The sequence below is a fragment of the Carcharodon carcharias genome, chromosome 11 (genome assembly GCF_017639515.1).
Source record: "Carcharodon carcharias isolate sCarCar2 chromosome 11, sCarCar2.pri, whole genome shotgun sequence".
Classification (NCBI taxonomy): Eukaryota; Metazoa; Chordata; class Chondrichthyes; order Lamniformes; family Lamnidae; genus Carcharodon; species Carcharodon carcharias.
In genome coordinates this window covers 46,145,159-46,167,497 of record NC_054477.1, presented here as the reverse complement: position 1 = coordinate 46,167,497, position 22,339 = coordinate 46,145,159, and the positions used below count along the sequence as shown (strand labels likewise).

General features: G+C 41.2%; 1 protein-coding gene across 1 annotated transcript in view; it reads right to left on the bottom strand.

Annotated features, from left to right (window-relative positions):
* The window catches only part of ubl3a (ubiquitin-like 3a), a 93,972-nt gene extending 77,676 nt beyond the window's left edge, over nucleotides 1-16,296 (bottom strand). Inside the window, exon 1 of the mRNA XM_041199797.1 lies at nucleotides 15,675-16,296. Within this exon, the coding sequence (XP_041055731.1) occupies nucleotides 15,675-15,701 (27 nt within the window). The 5' untranslated portion in view covers nucleotides 15,702-16,296. The remainder of the gene's footprint in view (nucleotides 1-15,674) is intronic.
* Between the last annotated feature and the right edge of the window lie 6,043 nt (nucleotides 16,297-22,339).

Below are 22,339 nucleotides of genomic sequence, written 5' to 3'. Positions count from 1 at the left end.
TTATAGAATTTCACATTCAGTTTGAGGGTGAGAAATGTGGGTCTGAAACTACAGTCTTAAGCTTAAATAAAGGCAATTCCAAGGGCGTGAAGAAAGAGTTCACTTTAGGTTAAAAGATAAGACAGTGGAGAAGCAGCAGCAAGCACTTAAGGAGATATTTCATAATTCTCAACAAACATACATTACATTGAGAAAGAAAGACTCTTTGCGAAGGATACACCATCATGTGCAGGAAGTTAAGGATGGTATCAGAGCGAAAGAAAAGACGTGCAATGCTGCAAAGGTTAGTGATAGGCCAGAAGATTGAGAACATTTTAGAAATCAGCAAAGAATGACTAAGAAAAAAGGGAAAAATCAGAATATGAAAGAAAACTAGCAAGAAATATAAAAATATAGTTAAAACTTCTACGAGTTTATAAGAAGGAAAGGAGTGGTTAAAGTGAGCGTTGGTCCCTTACAGGGTGTGATTGAGGAATTAACAATGGGAAACAAGGCTTTGAACAACTATTTCAAATGAATTCACTTTATTGTCCATATTCATTTCGGGTACGTTAATTGTTCTTTAAAAAAAATTACATATAACAATAATAAAAAGAAAGAAAATTAGTCTAACTAATTAAAATATCAATTAAAAACTACTCCAACACATTAAAATAATCAGTTAGCCCCACCGAATATACATCCTGAAAGTCCTGTCAAAGGTTCTTAGAGAGGATGGCGAAAAAAAACTCAGGAACCAATTTGTCCTGCATCTGAGGGATTGTAGCTTTTTCTCTGAATGCATCAAATAGTAATACTGAGACAAAGGGTGATTATCATTGTTCATGACGCTCGAGCCAAAATTCTTCGAGAGCATATTTCGTCAAGAAAGATATGCTCATTAAATATCCTTCCTGCCTGGTTCAATAATCTCTATACCCTTAAAGAGTCTGCTTTCCTTAGGCAACAATAGCAGGTGAGACAACTGAAAAGGATAGCACTCAACCACAGCCATAAAGAAGAGTTTCATGATTGTAGGATCTACGCAAAATGATTTTAATTTTCAAGGTACTATAATGATGTATCTCTCTTGGTCACCGCACTTGTACAATGTTCCGTCCAATTCAACTTATCATCTACTTTGACACCTAGATACTTGTAGTTATTAATTATTCCAATATCCACATTATAAATCTTCACAGGAACAATATCATTAACTGGCTTTTTCCTAAAGTCCATAACTAGTTCTTTCACCTTGTTTTCATTCAATTTAAGAGAATTATCAACACACCGTTTTACGAACTCCTCCACTGAGATCCTATATTTCATTCATTATGCCTTATGAGACCCACAAGTACCATATCATCAGCATACTTCAGGATTGTTGTCATCATACTCTGGTCAACAATCATTCACATAGAGAATAAAAAGTAAAGATGACAGTACACAACCCTGAGGAGATCCAGTATTCGTTAACATGGGCTTGTATTGGTCTTCACGGTAGAATGCACAAAAAATATTCCCAAGGATTGCAGAAAATCAAGAGATAAAAGGGAATAAGGGACTTGAAACAATCACTATCACAAGAGAAAAAGCACTGAGAAGAATATTGGGACTAAAGGCTGATATGTCCCCTGGACTTGCTGGCCTGCATCGTTGGGTCTTAAAGGAGATAGTGCTGAGATAGTGGATGCATTGGTTGTAATCTTCCAAAATTCCCTAGATTCTACAAAGGTCCCGATGGATTGGAAAACTGCAAATTTCACACCTCTATTCAAGAAAGGAGGAGAACAGAAAGCAGGAAACTATAGGCCAGTTAGTCTAACATCTGTCACTGGGAAATGTTGGATACCATTAGTAAGGAAGTAGTAGCAGGACATTTAAGAAATCATAATACGGTCAGGTAGAATCAAATGATTTGTGAAAGGGAAAATAATGTTTAACAAATTTATTAAGGTTTTTTTGAGGATGTGACAAGCAGGGTAAATAAGGGAAACCAGCAGATGTAGTGCATTTGGATTCCCAAAAAATATTCAATAAGGTGCCACATAAAAGGTTACTGCACAAGGTAAGAACTCATGGTGTTGGGGGGTGATAAATTAGTGTGGATGGAAGATTGGCTAACTAACAGGAAACAGAGTCAGCATAAATCAGTCATTTTTAGGACTGCAAACTGTAACTAGTAGAGTGCCACAGGGATCATTGCTGGGATCTCAACTATTTACAATCTATATTATTAACTTGGATGAAAGAACTGAGTGTATTGTAGCCAAGTTTACTGTTGAGACAAAGATAAGTAGGGGAGCAAGTTGTGAGGAGGACACAAAGGATCTGCAAAGGGATACAGATGGATTAAGTGAACGGGCTTAAATTCAGCAGATGGAGTATAATGTGGGAAAATGAGAAGCTGTTGACTGGCAGGAAGAATAGAAAAGCAGAATGTTACTTAAATGGAGAGAAACTGAATGCTGTGGTACAGTGGGATGTCCTTGTGCATAAATCACAAGAAGTTAACATGCAGATACAAGTAACTCAGAAGACAAATGGAATGTTGGCAAAGCACAAGATTCTGAGGGGGCTTGAAATGGTAGATGCTGAGAGGATGCTTCCCCTCATGGAGGGAATCTAGAACTAGGAGGTACAGTTTAAAAATAAGAGATCTCCCTTTTAAGATGGAGATAAGGAATTTCTTCTCTAATGGTCATTAGTCTTTGGAATTCTCTTCTCCAGCCAGCAGTGGAGATTGGGTCATTAAAGATATTCAGGACTGAGTTAGACAGATTTTTGATCAGAAAGGGAGTCAAGCATAATGGGGGCAGACAGGAAGGTGGAGTTAAGGCCACATCAGATCAGCCATGAACTTATCAAATGGCAGAGCAAGCTCAATGAGCTGAAAGGCCTAACTCCGGCTCCTAATTTTTATGATCTTATGCTATTTAGTGTTGGGTTTGCTCCTCTTTACTGCCTTGAATGACAAATAATATGTCGATACAGTCAAGTAACTACAGACAGGCCTTCAAGAACATAGTATCAGTTTGGAAAACACAAAGGCTGGAACTCGCCTCAGAGGATGTAAAAGATCTCGCTGCACTTTTTCAAAAAGAGCGGGGCAGTTCTCCTCATATCCTGGCCAATATTTATCCCTCAACAAACACCTGAAACAGATGATCTGGTGTTTAATTTCATTAATGTTTGTGTGAGCTTGCTGTTTACTACTCAGTTAATGCATTTCCTACATTATGAGAGTGAGTACATTTCATTGATATTTAACTGATATCCCGACATTTGAGACATCCTGAAGTAGTGAAAGGTGCTAGATAAAGATCAGTTTATTTTCTTATGCTTGGTTTAGTTTAAAATCACTTTGAGCAAAGGTTTCTCTAAACTTTTTTAAAAATTCAATTCAAAACCTTTGCTCAAATAAATTAAATTAAAATCACTAAAAGTAGAAATGTTCAAGTGATAGTGGTTTTTAGGCTGCTTATAGAGTCATTACGTACAGGAGTCCATTCAGCCCATCAAGTCTATGCTTCTCTTTGGAGGATCTAGTCAGTTAGGTTTTTCTCATTCTATCCCTGTAGCTCTGCAAGTTTATTTCTTAGATGTATTCCATTAGCCTACTGGAGAGGCAGCTATCTCACACTGGTTACACAACTCATACTATGAGAAATTAGCTATAACAATTTCATTGTTAATCATGTTGAAGCAGCATTTATTTAAAAATGTAATATTAAAAACTTGATTACCATGAAATTCCTACTTCAAGTTATCAAAAACAATAACTTCAATTTAAAATCTACTTACTAATGTAAATTAAATCTTCCATCAAATCTACCTAGCAAACACTTTATTTCATTACAATATCACTTAATAAATTTGGTCAAATTGAAAGTAATAAAACCAGAATGAAGTCATATTACAGTACCAATATCCTGAAGATAAATCACACGAGAACATTATACCAGATCAGTAGAGAGGCTGAAGGTCAGCATCCATGGAATTTGAATTTCTCATTAATAAATCAGAAATTCATTCCTTCTAAACGATCTGTCTTGCTCCCCTTCTCCTCAACAAACCCTGAGAAATATTGACTCCACTATAGAATTTCATCCATGAAGTTCTGGAATCTGCATTGTAGGAAGGATGTAGTTACACTAGAGAGTGCAGAGGAGATTTACCAGGATGTTGCCTGGGCTGGACAGTTTTAGTTATGAGGAGAGATTGGATAGATGGGGTTATTTTCCCTGGAGCAGAGGAGATTGAGGGGGGACATGATTGAGGTATATAAAATTATGAGGGGCATAGAAAAGGTACACAGGAAGGGACTTTTCCCCTTGGTGGAGGGATCAATGACCAGGGGGCATAGATTTAAGGTAAGGGGCAAGAGATTTAGAGGGGATATGAGGAAGAATTTTTTCACCCAGAGGGTGGTGGGAATCTGGAACTCTCTGCCTGAAAGGGTGGTAGAGGCAGAAACCTCATAACATTTAAGTATTTGGATGTGCACTTGCGATGCCATGACATACAAGGCTATGGGCCTAGTGCTGGAAAATGGGATTAGAATAGTTAGATACTTGTTTGACTGGCGCAGACTCGATGGGCAGAAGGGCTTTTTTCTGTGCTGTAGACCTCAATGACTCTGTCATTAGAATGCAAACCCTAAAACGATTTCTAATTTAAATCAAATATCCACATATAAACAAACATTTTTTTTAAATTATACACATTTCTAAACAATCAGAAGTTTGAGAAAAAATACAGGTGTCATTTAACTAAGCTATGCTATCGTGACATTACAAGGACATGTCACATGGTTCAATTAGTATTACAAACTTTGTTATGAAAGAAGTATTAAACGGAAGAAAATTATAGCATGCCGTGTAAATCCCAAAGAACAAATTGTTTGCTGCTTTTATGCTACAACAGGTGAGTTGAGGCAGGGGCAGAGTTGGGCGATGTTAGAGAGGGAAATAGGTGGACTTAGTGATGGTGCAGATATGTGGACCATAGACATCACGTGGTCAAATATAACATCAAGGTTGCAAACTGTCTGATTCAGCCTCAGACAGTGACCAGGGAGAGGGATGGAGTCGGTGGCTAGGGAACTAGTTTGTGGCAAGGACCAAATTCAGTGGCTTCGGTCTTCCTAATATTTACTTCGATGATGTTTCTGCTCAACCAGTATTGGATTATCTCAAACAAGCAGTCTGACAATTTACAGGCAGTGAATGGGTCGTGATGAGTCCAAGCTAGCTCTATTTATCATTAGAATTAGATATTAGGGAATATGTGTTTTAAAACATCAAATTAGTTATCTATTTCATTCACCAGATGCAGGCATTACTGGCACATACCTAGTCGACCTTCAGATGATAGTATGTGCTAGGCTGTCTTCTTGAACCACTGCATTCTAAGTGATGAAAATACTCAAGTGTTGTAAGGTTGGGAGTTCCAGGATTTTGACTCAGCAATGATGAAAGAACTACATTATACAACCAAGTCAGGATATTGTCTGGCTTGGAAGGAAGTTGGAGGTGATGTACCTGCTGCACTTGTCCTTCTAGGTGGAGAGAGGCGACAGATTTGGGCCATGCTCGCAAGTTCAATGTCTCTCATTTGCTTGACTTTGTTAGGAAGCTTGAACAATGAGTTCTGGAACGGGTGTGTTATTTTGGCCATTAAATTTCAATGCATTGCCACATGTCGGGGTGCTGGACCCTATCTCTTAACAATAGTGACAAGAATGCATCTGGTTCTCGTGGTTGTAGCTTGACTTCATGCCCCTTCTCATTGTAGCTCAACTACCCGTTAAACAAATTGATCTCTACTTCCTTTTACATTGTAGCCAGCTCTTGGGAAAGTGAGTTAAACTGCACAATTGTCCCATATTTTCTAACATTGAACTGGTCTTCCCAGAAACCAGCTACATCCATTCCATTCAGGCAAAGACTATCCATGGCATTCTGGTTAATGATTGGGGAGAGCAGCAACACCATGATGCCACTACAGACAGAATAGCACCGTATCTGTGCCGACAATCTCCCACAGCATTGTGTGTGTTTAAAAGGTAAAGGTTTTATTAAGGGATTAATTTCTTGCAAACCTTGTGAACTCTCTTAGGCATATCCCAAGATACTATCTGAAGAACAAGGGAATTCTCCTTCAATCCCATGCTAACATTTTTCCCTAATCTGTTTTTAGCAATATTGGTTACCTGGTCATTGTCACAGTGCTTCTTCTTGGATCTTGACAGTGAACAAATTGGTTGCCACTTTTCCTACACTACAATGGTAACTACACTTCAAAAGTACTTAATTGGTGTGAACAGTCTGTGCATGCGAGGAATTGCTGTTCCACAGGATGTAGCTGGTTTACAAGAAGACTAGTCCAATGTTAGAAAGAGAAAATGGGATAGTAATGCAGTTAGCTCACTTTGGCTGTGAAAGGCACTTTATAAATGCAAGTCCTCTCCTTTCTATCCACACTGTTAAGTCTTTTTTTCGAGCAGTTATAATGCAATCTGCACATTGGGAGAGTCTGAGCTAACTTGCTATGCTGCCACAATATATTGCATTGACACCACCACTAACATACATTGCTGCTGTCAGAGAAGCAGTAAAAATGTTTCCTGGTTACCAAAAAAAAGAAATCCAATAATTTTGTTTCAATAGGTTCTGCTGCTAAACATTTACATGTGATCATGAAACATAAAAAGGCTATTTTTTCTTCTCTCTTAGGATATCAACTTTTAATTGTCTATTTTCCTCTTGCGTCTCCAATTCTTATATATTTTGAATTCCTAGTCCTTAAGTGTATATATCAAAATAACAGGTCAGTTGGCAGTGGTTTCTGGTACAGATGGAACAGGTCAGGAGAAAAAAAAATCTGGGAGTTGCTGCAACATAAATGAGGAAAAAAAAACTAAGATGTGGCATGAGCTGGAGAGAAAGAAAGGATGCATATTATGAATGGAAGAAAAAGGATCTCCTTGGAGGGTACAAAGATGGGCTTGTACCAAGAAGGAACAGGATGTGGGAGCAAGAGTTGGCAGCAGCAAGGAGGCTTGTGTCCAGGAGGGATTTGGATGCGAAGGTGGAGAAGAAACACTGTAGCTGGGTAAAGTTAGATTCAGAAAAATGCACAAACCTCAGAGTCTGATCTTTTGGCCAGAAACCACCACATATAAAAGATTTGGAGACTCACTCACTCCCTTTCAAAACCTTAAAACCTTGAACTAAAACATTGTCGAGATCAAGATCTGCCTTTATTGCCTATGTCTAGTTTTCCTGGCTGAGGGACTTGAGATCACCAGTGAATCACAATGTGGGCTGGTGTCACATTTGGGCAAGACTACATGGTTAAGCATGGCAGGTATGCTCCCTCTACAAGAGTTTAGTGAACGAGTTGGTTTTGTACAACAGTCTGACAGCTTCATGGTCATTTTTTTACTAATGAGTTTTTATATCTAAATTATTTTTTAGTAAATTCAAATTCTCAAACTGCCAAATGGGGTCTGACTTCATATTATTTTGAATATAGTCCAGGCCTCTGGATTACTAGTGCAGTAACATAACCACTATACTACCCTAAAGTACTTGGATGAACCAAGACAGTAGCCATCATTATTTCACAACAAAAGTTCAGTATATTCTCATTCACGCTGAATTCCCACAGATCAGGTTTCACAGCAGCATAGTTTTGAAAATGACGCAAGCAGTTAACTGGTCATATGCTTCTCAGACCAGATCAAAAGCTTACTTCACCACATGATGGGCACAGACCAATCATAAGGACTGCAGAACAGGTTTCCAAATAATGTAATTGGAGCTAACATACACAAACAAATGCACTGCATGGTACTGTATTAAGCTATACAGAGGAAGTCAAGCCTTAATTCTGGGTAGCAGCAAGAGCTTAGAAATTGGAGGTTGGATGATTACAGGTTCAGTTCAGCCGTGATGTCTCCAAGTGCAAGTAGCCTATTAACATACACCAACCAAGCTCAGAAAACTGGTATAAAAACAAAAAACTGTTTACTTGGATAAGCCATCTACAGGCGTTGGCAACAAGGGATCTGTATCCAAGCATGGGCTACTTTCAAAGTAAAAAGAATTTTTAAATATTAGATTTGGTCGAATATAAGTTTATCATAAGTATACTGCAGTCAGAAAAAAATCATGGTTACAGATAATGAGATGACAGTAAAGAAGGCTTCAGTAAAATTGTGATCAATTAGATTGATGTTCAGGAACAATCAAAAAAATGATTTGGTAATTTCTTGTTCAATATCACATGCATAGCCATACATTTAAAAACCTGAATCTAGCACCCACAACTAGCAAATTAGAAACTACCAAAGTATCAAAATACGAGAAGGAAAGTTCTAGCTATCAAAATAGTTGCAATGTGACACTTTTAACTTGTACCTCATTGTTCAGCATGCCAAACAACAACTTACACAACTCAAATTCAAGGACAGCTATCCATTTCTCTCTGCCAGCATCTGTGCCATAGGTGAAAGGGATGTAATATCATTGCTGAAATTGTGCTAATGCAGCTGGGAGCAGGTTTTCCACCTTCCAGCAGCTGGAGCTGCATGGCTGAAGGCTACCAACACAATTAAAAATTAGAATGTTTTTGTAATTCTACTCCCAACTACAAAACAATGAGATGAATAAGAAAATCCTAACTTGGGCAAGCTAACCTCGTATGCCAAACAGAGTCTGAATTCATGTTATTTTGATTATAGTCCAGGCCTCTGGATTACTAGTGCAGTAACATAACCACTGTACTACCTTAAAGTACATCCCCTAAAGTACTACCCTAAAGTACAACAAGATGCTGCAGAGCACCCCATCTTTGACTAACCACTGATCTTTGTGCCACCAGAATTCCAGTAGACCTGGCAACACACAGCTTGGACACAGCAGACTCGCACCACCTTAAAGAAATTTTACTAAGGCCATCTTTAACTGAAATTGTCTAATTTTTGTACAAAATAATTGCCAGGGTTCAGAAACAGAATTTCAGAAACAATGCTCCTCCACCAATCACATTTTCAATGTTTTTCAAATAACGTGCCTTTTAACTTTTCAGACAGAAATTACCTGCGCTACAGCTGAAGATTCCAAAACTGAAACATTTTAATACCAATATCTGCACCCAATTTGCCATGGTGGGACAACCTTAGAGGCACAAAATGCTGTAAGAATATTTCACTGCTTTACTACAAAGTCATCAGTGCCGATTAACCTTCAATATTTTATTCACCAACAGGAATTTACTGAAATATTTTGCATTAGATCTTCCCAACTCAATTCTAATGCAATTTTTCTGAATAAATTGCTTCATATTAACACTGTTGATAGATTACTGTGTTTTGGGAGAATAAGCTCTTAAAGCACATTCTACAGATGGCGACAGTGTGCAACTCTTCCGTGAACAATGTGTAGAATTCAGACTCATGTAAGGCCTCAAAAAATTGCAGCTAAAACAGTTCTAATTTTATTTATTGTGTTTATTACTATTTCCATTCTTACTTATTAACTAAACTGTGAAATAACTGAATTGTTTTGAAGGCACAAATCATATTAATTAGGAACAAAAGCTTACAATTTTTCACTCATATTGATGGTCCAATATGGCTTTCTACAAAAGACGCAGACTACCCAGTTTCAGCTGGATCCCTGGGGAAGAAAGGAATAAAAAGTTGTGTGTTCAGCTACAGGTGTAATGACCTGTTATGAGGGAGCTTGGAAGATCAGCCTCCACCTCTCTGGATAGGAGAGGAGGGAGAGTGCAGACTAACCAGGAGAAAAAATGAAGTCAGAAATTTTCTTATTACTTTTTCTTATACATTCACCTGAACTCACCAAGGCTACAAATCTGATTCCATCTTCAGTGAGAAACCTTTGGATGAGCTGTTCTTGATTATACCCCTTGATGGGCACAGCACTTAAGTAAAAATTGATGGGACAGATGTTCACAGCTTATAGTCCTGCTTCTTAAAATTTGACAAAACACTCAATGAAGCAATTTAATTAACAAAAAATATTACGTGCTGCATTCATTTTGGCTGCACTTGATCTTGCTATAACTATTAAAAGTGAAATTGAGCTGGCTTCCGTTTCAGTAATTCCTTTAAGCAATACTGACAGATGCCAGAGAATGCGGTATAAGGCTTACATTGGGAGAAACACATCAACTTCCTAATCTAATCAAAATATTGCAAACTGGTGCACAATGGAGGGAAAGTGCTTCTTGTGATGAGTAAAAACAAGAGGGATATTCATCCTCGGTCACACTTACTAAATTCCATTCAACTATCAATGCTGTTGGCACTGCCCTCCACTACCCCCAACTCTTCCAAAGCTATGACATCAAAACAAATTCCTCCATGGCCAGCTCCATCTCATCCTTACAAGCTTCTCCAACAAAGTTGTGTTTCATTGTCTCCATTTTTCCAACTGTGCATCCCACCAATAGCACAATTATCACAGTTTGTACTTGATTGTAGTACCTCCTCTCTCACTCAAAACCTCTCCCTGAACAAGCCTCCAACTCAGTGCCTATCCTTCGCCTTCTTTGAAGTGGTCAGGGCTGTTTTGCTACATCAAAATGAACAAAAGTTCAAATTGTTATTGTGGAAGAATCAATAAAGGTATTGGCAAAGGGCTGAAAACAGACTGTCTAAAAACAGAAGCAGGGAGAAAGGAAAAATATGCACAAGTGTAAGATATTTCAAGACACTTTCAAATGTGTTTTATCAGGGGGTTGCAGGAAAGGAGTGGGGCATTAAACAGGAGTCTCAAACAATTAGAATGAAAAAGATGCATAACTTTATGTAAACTCAAGATTATGTATTTAATCCAGTGCAGTATTGATATCAAAGCCAATACTATAAACATGGCCATGCAAAATAAACCAAAAAAAACTTACAAAAGTAAGCTATGAACCTCAATTACTTTAAAAAGTGCACTTAGTTGCAATAATTGTCTATCTACAATGTGCACACACAAGTGTATCATTACCCCGTACAAAATAGCACACTGTCTTTTCCTGTCATGTAACAGAACAAAACATTTCCTTTCCTAGTGATCCCAGTTTCATTACAAAAACGCCTTGATTAAATACTAGTAAGAAAAATGCCAAATAGCCAGAAACTGAGATGGTGAAGTGTTTGTACCATAAAATCACTTTAAATATAATCAAGGCTGCAACACAAAAAACATGCACTTGCATCTCCCTAAAACATTTTCAAAGTCTAAACACACAATGTATTAACTCTGAAGACTTTTGTAGGAAAACACACAGGCATTTTGTGCACAGCACAATCCTATTACGTTTTTAGTAATTTCAATCGAGGGAGGAATGGTGGCCAGCACATTAGGAAAAGTCTTTGCTCTTCAAAAGACCATGGTATCTTTAATATCCACTTGAAGTTTGGTTTGATATTTCATCTAAAGGTTGGCAACCCAACAACATCTCTCTCCTTAAGTGCTGCACTTGAACCTCGCTTAGATTACAAATTCAGCCTCCTAGTATGGAGTTCAAAGTGACATACAATTCACAAAGGCAAAACCCAGATTAGAAATTAATATGTTGCTTTACTATGTCACCCATGATTTATAATACACTCCCAGAACGTGTTAAATACCCGATTATATAGAAGACACTGAAATTTGAGCCACCTCTCATTCACTTAATATTTGTTACAAAATAACGGAAGCACAAATCGGATGAGAGGCACAACAATATTCCCAATCTTCACAAACTAGTCGACACTACTTTATAATATATATGTGTGTGTGTGTGTGTGTGAGAGAGTGTGAGAGAGCACAGGTGAGTTTCCAATAAATTCCCACCACCTAAATACAATTAAACATCCAACTGATATACAATTAACACACTTAGTAGAGTTCTGACAAAAAATTCCACAATCCCTTCTCCATTAAGTGATGTTCTTTATTCTTTCACAGGATGTGGGTATTGCTGGCAAGGCCAGGATTTATTGCCCATCCCTATTTGCCCGTGAACTGAGTGGCTTGCTGGGCCATTTCAGAGGGCAGTTAAGAGTCAACCACATTGCGGGTCTGGAGTCACACGTAGGCCAGATCAGGTAAGGGTGGCATATTTCCTTCCCTAAGGGACATTTGTGAACCAGATGGGTTTTTACAACAATCGATGATAGTTTCATAGTCACTATCACTGGGGCTAGCTTTCAATACCAGATTAATTGAATTTAAATTCCACCAGCTGCCCTGGAGGGAATTTGAACCCATGTCCCCAGTTTGGGCCTCTGGATTACCAGTCCATTGACATTACCACTATACCACCGTTTCTCCGCAAGAAACAGGGAACCAAACATTGGAACTTATTTTTATTAACTGACCAGACAAATTATATATATATTTGCTCAAAATTGATCAATTTAAATGATTACTAAAAGCTGCCATTTCAGATCTCAAATTCAGCAGTCATTGAGCTGATAATAAATAACTCCACAAGATACAAATATACAGAAGTGCAACAATTTAAACTAACAAACTGCAGCCCACCTATTCAAATTAATCCTGTTACTGCTTTTAAAAATGGATAAATGGGACAAGAGGCAGCATCCAAAGTGAGAACTGGAAAACATTAAGGAAGAGACTATTTTTCTGCAACAATGAGGTCCCTCAGTTTACATCTCTCTCTTTTTCATCTCCCGCATCTTGACACCAAAAACTGAAGTAAAGATTTTTCATTCACTACTGAATTCTTCCCTCACCCTGTACATATAATACCAGTTTAGCCTGATCCTCATAATAGGAACAGCAAGTCTTCCAATTGCCAGCGAAATAAAGGGAGGGGCCCCAAAGATCAACCATTAGGACTGGTCTCAAGGCATAATATTAGTATCAGCTAAGAACACAGCAAACCTTCTCTCCAATTCTCCAGTCTTAATTAAGATAGGGTCTTCACAGACATCAGAAAGACACTTGAATCTCTTGTGTACAGGCTCCGCTCAACCTCAGCTCCAAAAGAACAATGTTTTAATTCATATCAAGTTCTCTGCTGCCTTATTGAAATACATTTTGCCGTTGACAAATCGCTCACACTAGTCCCCATCCCCACACTGTGCCAAAGAAAGAACTTTAATAAATGATCTAAGTAAATCAAAAAGTTTTAATAATCAATAATAAATTTGAATATTAAATGAGGTTGGTGTAGGAAATTATTTTCAGGTCTTAAAAATCGAACAGAAGCTGTATTCCGCTGCCTTTACAGCTCAATTCTTGATTGAGAAGTTCTTTACAACACCACTGAAACAGAATTGATTTTTTGTGGCATGTCTCTTGGGAAATGGTTACAAACAGTAGCTTGAAAAATCTGCAGTGATTTTAATGTGCATCTGGCTGCTGTATAAACCACCCAACAAAATAAAGCAGCCACTCTCGACATCTACGAGAGCAGCACAGTATCGTAAAAATACTAGACGTTGCCCTTGAAACCCTGGCAGCACTCTTGCCCCAGTCAAAAAGTTAGGAGTTCAAGTCTCACTCCAGAGACTTGAACACACAATCCAGGCTCACACTTCAGAGCAAAATGTGCACTCCATCAACAGAGATGCTGAATTTCACATAAACTGAGGTCCTGCCTGCCCCCTTAGGTTGACCTGAAAACTCTCGAGGTATATTTTGAAGAACAGAGTCCTCAACCATGGTGTGCTGGCCAATATTTAATTGCTTAATCAGCATCATTGAAAGAGATTATTGCATTTCTGTGAGGCCTTGCTGCATGCAAATTGGCTGCCGCATTTCCTACATGGCAAAAATGACTATACATCAAAAAGTACTTAACTGGCTGTAAAGCACTTGAGCTGTCCTGAGCTACTGAAAGACACTATTCAAATGCAAGTTTTTCCTACAGGAAATATAAATGCAACATACATGATCACTTCTTAAATCCATTTACAAATCGCTCCTTCAAAAATGTAAGTTTGTTACCCTCTATAGCCACTTTTGTTTACAAATGCCGCAGACTGCGTTTTCTGTCAGCAACAAAAGGACAAACCACTTGTAATGAGAATGGTTAAAGTATGAAATGCTTCCAAATGAAGATAATAACTTATACACTTATGTAATGAAAACACCCTATGTGTCTTTTAACATGGATGTTAGAAATTTGCATTACCTTAAAGACGGAGTTTGTGAAAAATGGTCACCAAAAATAAGCTTAACGTACAGTGGAAAGAGTTAACCACACCCAAACATCACAAGTTGGCACAAATTACATGCAACCATTGTTATTAAAGTGCTAGTATATGTTTCTCAATCTGCGCAAACAAAAAGATGCACCAAGCATTTCTTCACAAGGGCAGTGAACCTTGCCAAATTATTACTTGTGCTTCTTTAAAGGCACCTTCCCTTATCTGCATTGCTCACTAGGTCCTTCCCTATCTGCACTATACACAAGTAACTAGTCAAGAGTTTAAAGGTTACTTTACTGTTGCTATTCCTATTCTAAATTAAATTAACTGTTGCAGCAAATACGAACGATTGTGTAATACTGTGACTTTGTGCACGGCATTTATTCCTGTTAGTGCAGTGTTATGGATAGTATATAGATAGATTTGATTAGATTAGGCAGCCGTGAAAAACACTATACAAAAAAGGAAGTAGTTAGCAGTAGAAAAAGAGTTACAAGTTAACAAAATTAATGAAAGAATATTGAATGAAAAATGTAGTTCAGTTATTACCAACATCCATATTACTTGTGGTTACTGTTTTCGAAAGCTGGAAGTTTAGAGTTTTACATCTTTAATTCCCTAAAAGCAAACGTTAAATGAAGCCAATTGGGACTGATTCATGTCTGCAGCTAGATATTATTATTTAGAAAACACTCTCAATAATGATTCGTTTCTCCCTAAGTGTTAAACATTGATATTTTGCTATCAAAATATTGCTTCGGAATAAAATGAAACTCTCTATTTTATAATTCTTCATCTTTTAACCAGTGGATCATTATTGTATGGACAACTGCAATGGTACATGAAACAAACATACTTGTTATGGGTGAAAAATTAAACTGAATTTATGTATCGAGCAGCACATAAAAACCGGTTCTGTTACATTTTACTTTAGCGCTGCCTTAACCAAACATACATAGCAGGAGCCACCCCGATACCATACGTACACAAAATCTATTTGTGTATTAAGAATGCATATGAATTTCAGGAAACACACCTCATCATTATCCCCACGGATTATTATCCGACACTATAAAAAAACACAACATCAAATAACATTTGCATCACGCAAATAATTCCCCGGGGCTCCCTTTTTACTGTAGTTTAGTCTCCAGTTCGATATGATCGGTCGGTCACAGGAACATTCGAAATGACAGCTCCCCTTCATAAACATAGCCCTTTAAAATGAACACAACTTTTAATTAAACTAGCTCTTTTACCAGTTGAAAGATAACGATGGTCATAAATGAAGCTACAAATGAAGTTTGCGTTTTTAAAAAATTCAGTTAAATCTTTCTCACACTCCCACAATGTAACAGAGACATTTCCTTTGCGACCACCATTTATTAACTGCCTTTACGTTTTGCAATGTCTCCACTATTGAGGAGGTGGATGTAAGGATTTTGTTAATGAACTCAATGGAACTGACATTATTAGAATATATAACCTGTGTCATTTTTCTTACCATATCCGCCGGTATACAGCTTGACATCTTTAATTCTATCCGTCTATTTGACAACTACTGCCAGGGATATTCGCAGCTCCCTCCGCTCAGTTTCCAAGCTCCTTCACAACAACGGGGCGGAATTCAATCCAGAAAGGAAGGAAAAATAAACAAATAGAAACTCAGAGCCAACCACACGAGTTCTATCTTCAAGCAATCGCAACCTTCCTGAATGTGGCAGCTCAGTTCACAGTAAAAGGCAAAAAAGACCGAGGAAAAGACGAGAGGTGCCCACAGGGAGAAGCAGAGACTCGTTAAGTTTTAAAATGTGCGAATTATCTCAACTGCAAACCGAGCCGAGAACAAACTTGCTTCCACCGTAAGTTGAAGAGAAGCAGAGGGGGATGGTGAAGATTAAACAGAAATATCCTTTAAAACAGGCGCTTCACAGTTGAGTCAACACTTTAAATACTGACACAAACAGAAACTCTACGTTGTCCCTTTCATATTCCGGAAAGACAGTTTAGCTAAGTTCTCATTCTTGTTTCACTTCAGGACGATCCCAGTCCAGCCGTTCGTCCTGTCATTTTTCTCTCTCAAACCCAATATGGCGCACAGGGAGAAGGCTGATCGCAGAGCGACGGGGCCTTGTGTCGCTTCCGGTCTGGCCTGCACCAGAGCGTTTAGGGAATTGTAGTCCAAATCGTTGGCGACTCCGTTCTATCGCACGGAAATTGACCACAACACCCACAAGGCAGTGCGAACGCCATGCAGCATTCGGAACGCTTTGGCGATGCGCTCTTCACATCATCCACACGTTGGCCCCTGTTCTGCGCATGTGCGTGGGCATTTAAAGGACCAATGTAGTAGGATAATGACACTGATTTTTATGGCTTTTATATCTGTGTTTTGTATCCATTACATCAACGAATTACGTCTGCTGATATTCATTAAGATGATGCACTGCCCGAGAGTGTGGTGGAAGCAGGTTCAATCGGGACGTTCAAGAGGGAATTAGATGATTATTAATGTGCTGGGTGGCGGGGAGAAGGCAGGAGAATGGCATTTGGTGAAATGCTCATTCGGAGAGCCAGTACAGACAGGATGGGCCAAATGGTCTCTTTCTGCGGTGTAACAATTCTGTTTTAGTGCTAAGAAACAGAACGCGTCTTCATCTTGTTGCACCTACTGTTATCACCAGATGCCAGGTTGGCACAAAAGACCAGTGGCTGAATATTGCCACTTTTATTCTGCATGTTATACACCAGCAACTGTTCGAAGCAATCTGATCCCACGGCTTCGTTGTACTGCCGGTTCCTCACTGTTTTTACTTTAAGTGAAACCAAGTCATTGTCCACAGTAACCCACAGTGTCAGTACTGTATTAACCAGCATCCAAAAATGCTGCGAACATTTAAATATTACTGATGAGCTGGACTACCTCTGCTGACGTTAGAATTTCAAAGCAATCCAGAACAAGTGAAAACGTTTTAAACATTAAAATTAAATTTTTGGCTTTGTATCAACTGCAGTAATCACTGCACATTTTCACTGAATAATTCTGTTTCACTAACACGTAAAGTTTCTGGGATTCGTCACTATTTTATGCACGTTGCTGCCACTTGCGAAATATAAATCATGTGAATATAGTTGGGTCAGGAAACTAATTTCTGCTCGCTGTAAGAGTGAATGTGAAAGTACCAACTAGAATCCAGGTGGATGCCTTCACTGCTGGCATCGAGGCACTATAGATCACCGCAATTAGATCACCATAAAGGTTTGTAGGTAGCACGTGATTCTTCCCAGCGATAAAAACAAAAAAACTGCGGATGCTGGAAATCCAAAACAAAAACAGAATTACCTGGAAAAACTCAGCAGGTCTGGCAGCATCGGCGGAGAAGAAAAGAGTTGACGTTTCGAGTCCTCATGACCCTTCGACAGAACTTGAGTTCGAGTCCAGGAAAGAGCTGAAATATAAGCTGGTTTAAGGTGTGTGTGTGGGGGGCGGAGAGATAGAGAGACAGAGAGGTGGAGGGGGTTGGTGTGGTTGTAGCGACAAACAAGCAGTGATAGAAGCAGAATATCAAAAGATGTCAACAACAATAGTACAATAGAACACATAGGTGTTAAAGATAAAGTTGGTGATATTATCTAAACGAATGTGCTAATTAAGAATGGATGGTAGGGCACTCAAGGTATAGTTCTAGTGGGTTTTTTTTTATTTTATATAATGGAAATAGGTGGGAAAAGGAAAATCTTTATAATTTATTGGGAAAAAAAAAAAGAGAAGGGGGAAACAGAAAGGGGGTGAGGATGGGGGAGGGGACTCACGACCTAAAGTTGTTGAATTCAATATTCAGTCCGGAAGGCTGTAAAGTCCCTAGTCGGAAGATGAGGTGTTGTTCCTCCAGTTTGCGTTGGGCTTCACTGGAACAATGCAGCAAGCCAAGGACAGACATGTGGGCAAGAGAGCAGGGTGGAGTGTTAAAATGGCAAGCGACAGGGAGGTTTGGGTCATTCTTGCGGACAGACCGCAGGTGTTCTGCAAAGCGGTCGCCCAGTTTACGTTTGGTCTCTCCAATGTAGAGGAGACCACATTGGGAGCAACGAATGCAGTAGACTAAGTTGGGGGAAATGCAAGTGAAATGCTGCTTCACTTGAAAGGAGTGTTTGGGTCCTTGGACGGTGAGGAGAGAGGAAGTGAAGGGGCAGGTGTTGCATCTTTTGCGTGGGCAAGGGGTTGTGCCATAGGAGGGGGTTGAGGAGTAGGGGGTGATGGAGGAGTGGACCAGGGTGTCCCGGAGGGAGCGATCCCTACGGAATGCCGATAAGGGGGGTGAAGGGAAGATGTGTTTGGTAGTGGCATCATGCTGGAGTTGGCGGAAATGGCGGAGGATGATCCTTTGAATGCGGAGGCTGGTGGGGTGATAAGTGAGGACAAGGGGGACCCTATCATGTTTCTGGGAGGGAGGAGAAGGAGTGAGGGCGGATGCGCGGGAGATGGGCCGGACACGGTTGAGGGCCCTGTCAACGACCGTGGGTGGAAAACCTCGGTTAAGGAAGAAGGAGGACATGTCAGAGGAACTGTTTTTGAATGTAGCATCATCGGAACAGATGCGACGGAGGCGAAGGAACTGAGAGAATGGGATGGAGTCCTTACAGGAAGTGGGGTGTGAGGAGCTGTAGTCGAGATAGCTGTGGGTGTCGGTGGGTTTGTAATGGATATTGGTGGACAGTCTATCACCAGAGATTGAGACAGAGAGGTCAAGGAAGGGAAGGGAAGTGTCAGAGATGGACCACGTGAAAATGATGGAGGGGTGGAGATTGGAAGCAAAATTAATAAATTTTTCCAAGTCCTGACGAGAGCATGAAGCAGCACCGAAATAATCATCGATGTACCGGAGAAAGAGTTGTGGAAGGGGGCCGGAGTAGGACTGCAACAAGGAATGTTCCACATACCCCATAAAGAGACAGGCATAGCTGGGGCCCATGCGGGTACCCATAGCCACACCTTTTATTTGGAGGAAGTGAGAGGAGTTGAAGGAGAAATTGTTCAGCGTGAGAACAAGTTCAGCCAGACGGAGGAGAGTAGTGGTGGATGGGGATTGTTCGGGCCTCTGTTCGAGGAAGAAGCTAAGGGCCCTCAGACCATCCTGGTGGGGGATGGAGGTGTAGAGGGATTGGACGTCCATGGTGAAGAGGAAGCGGTAGGGGCCAGGGAACTGGAAATTGTTGATGTGACGTAAGGTGTCAGAGGAATCACGGATGTAGGTGGGAAGGGACTGGACAAGGGGAGAGAGAAGGGAGTCAAGATAACGAGAAATGAGTTCTGTGGGGCAGGAGCAAGCTGAGACGATCGGTCTACCGGGGCAGTTCTGTTTGTGGATTTTGGGTAGGAGATAGAAGCGGGCCGTCCGAGGTTGGGCAACTATCAGGTTGGAAGCTGTGGGAGGGAGATCCCCAGAGGAGATGAGGTCAGTGACAGTCCTGGAAACAATGGCTTGATGTTCAGTGGTGGGGTCATGGTCCAGGGAGAGGTAGGAGGAAGTGTCTGCGAGTTGACGCTCAGCCTCCGCGTGGTAGAGGTCAGTGCGCCAGACAACAACAGCACCACCCTTGTCAGCGGGTTTGATGACAATGTCAGGGTTGGACCTGAGAGAATGGAGTGCAGTAAGTTCAGAGAGAGACAGGTTAGAATGGGTGAGAGGAGCAGAGAAATTGAGACGACTAATGTCGCGCCGACAGTTCTCAATGAAAAGATCGAGAGAAGGTAAGAATCCAGAGGGAGGGGTCCAGGTGGAGGGAGAATATTGAAGATGGGTAAAAGGATCCGTTGAACTGGGAGAGGACTCCTGCCCAAAGAAGTGAGCCCGGAGACGAAGACGGCGGAAGAAGAGTTCAGTATCATGCCGAGCCCGAAATTCATTGAGGTGAGGGCGTAAGGGTATGAAACTAAGTCCTTTGCTGAGCACTGAACGTTCAGCATCGGAGAGGGGAAGGTCAGGGGGTATAGTGAATACACGGCTGGGGTTGGGATTGGAAGATGGGGTGGGGACGGAGGGACAGGCAGGGGTGGAGGGTCCTAGATGGGTGTTGGTGTCGATGAGTTGTTGGAGCTTGCGTTCCTTAGCACTTGAGAGAAAGAGAAAAAGTTTCTTGTTGAGGCGTCGGATGAGCCGAAGGATAAAATGAAACTGGGGGCACGCGCAGCTTTGAAAAAGGGTACGGCGGTGCTGCTGGAGGGAGAGGTCGAGTGTGTTCATATGGCGGCGCATGGCACTGAGAGTGGATTTCAGAATGTGACGGGAACAGCAGTCCGAGAAACGTTTTATGTCCCGGAGATACCTGTAATCCTGGGTGGGTTCGAAACATGAGGGGTGGAATTTCAGTTGAAATCCATGTGGGGTAAGTCGGAGACGGAGACAGTCACTGAGAAAGGAGATATGGCTGTGAAAGCGGGTTTTAGTAGCGGGTTTTAGTAGCGGGTTTTACTAAAACCCGCTTTCACAGCCATATCTCCTTTCTCAGTGACTGTCTCCGTCTCCGACTTACCCCACATGGATTTCAACTGAAATTCCACCCCTCATGTTTCGAACCCACCCAGGATTACAGGTATCTCCGGGACATAAAACGTTTCTCGGACTGCTGTTCCCGTCACATTCTGAAATCCACTCTCAGTGCCATGCGCCGCCATATGAACACACTCGACCTCTCCCTCCAGCAGCACCGCCGTACCCTTTTTCAAAGCTGCGCGTGCCCCCAGTTTCATTTTATCCTTCGGCTCATCCGACGCCTCAACAAGAAACTTTTTCTCTTTCTCTCAAGTGCTAAGGAACGCAAGCTCCAACAACTCATCGACACCAACACCCATCTAGGACCCTCCACCCCTGCCTGTCCCTCCGTCCCCACCCCATCTTCCAATCCCAACCCCAGCCGTGTATTCACTATACCCCCTGACCTTCCCCTCTCCGATGCTGAACGTTCAGTGCTCAGCAAAGGACTTAGTTTCATACCCTTACGCCCTCACCTCAATGAATTTCGGGCTCGGCATGATACTGAACTCTTCTTCCGCCGTCTTCGTCTCCGGGCTCACTTCTTTGGGCAGGAGTCCTCTCCCAGTTCAACGGATCCTTTTACCCATCTTCAATATTCTCCCTCCACCTGGACCCCTCCCTCTGGATTCTTACCTTCTCTCGATCTTTTCATTGAGAACTGTCGGCGCGACATTAGTCGTCTCAATTTCTCTGCTCCTCTCACCCATTCTAACCTGTCTCTCTCTGAACTTACTGCACTCCATTCTCTCAGGTCCAACCCTGACATTGTCATCAAACCCGCTGACAAGGGTGGTGCTGTTGTTGTCTGGCGCACTGACCTCTACCACGCGGAGGCTGAGCGTCAACTCGCAGACACTTCCTCCTACCTCTCCCTGGACCATGACCCCACCACTGAACATCAAGCCATTGTTTCCAGGACTGTCACTGACCTCATCTCCTCTGGGGATCTCCCTCCCACAGCTTCCAACCTGATAGTTGCCCAACCTCGGACGGCCCGCTTCTATCTCCTACCCAAAATCCACAAACAGAACTGCCCCGGTAGACCGATCGTCTCAGCTTGCTCCTGCCCCACAGAACTCATTTCTCGTTATCTTGACTCCCTTCTCTCTCCCCTTGTCCAGTCCCTTCCCACCTACATCCGTGATTCCTCTGACACCTTACGTCACATCAACAATTTCCAGTTCCCTGGCCCCTACCGCTTCCTCTTCACCATGGACGTCCAATCCCTCTACACCTCCATCCCCCACCAGGATGGTCTGAGGGCCCTTAGCTTCTTCCTCGAACAGAGGCCCGAACAATCCCCATCCACCACTACTCTCCTCCGTCTGGCTGAACTTGTTCTCACGCTGAACAATTTCTCCTTCAACTCCTCTCACTTCCTCCAAATAAAAGGTGTGGCTATGGGTACCCGCATGGGCCCCAGCTATGCCTGTCTCTTTATGGGGTATGTGGAACATTCCTTGTTGCAGTCCTACTCCGGCCCCCTTCCACAACTCTTTCTCCGGTACATCGATGATTATTTCGGTGCTGCTTCATGCTCTCGTCAGGACTTGGAAAAATTTATTAATTTTGCTTCCAATCTCCACCCCTCCATCATTTTCACGTGGTCCATCTCTGACACTTCCCTTCCCTT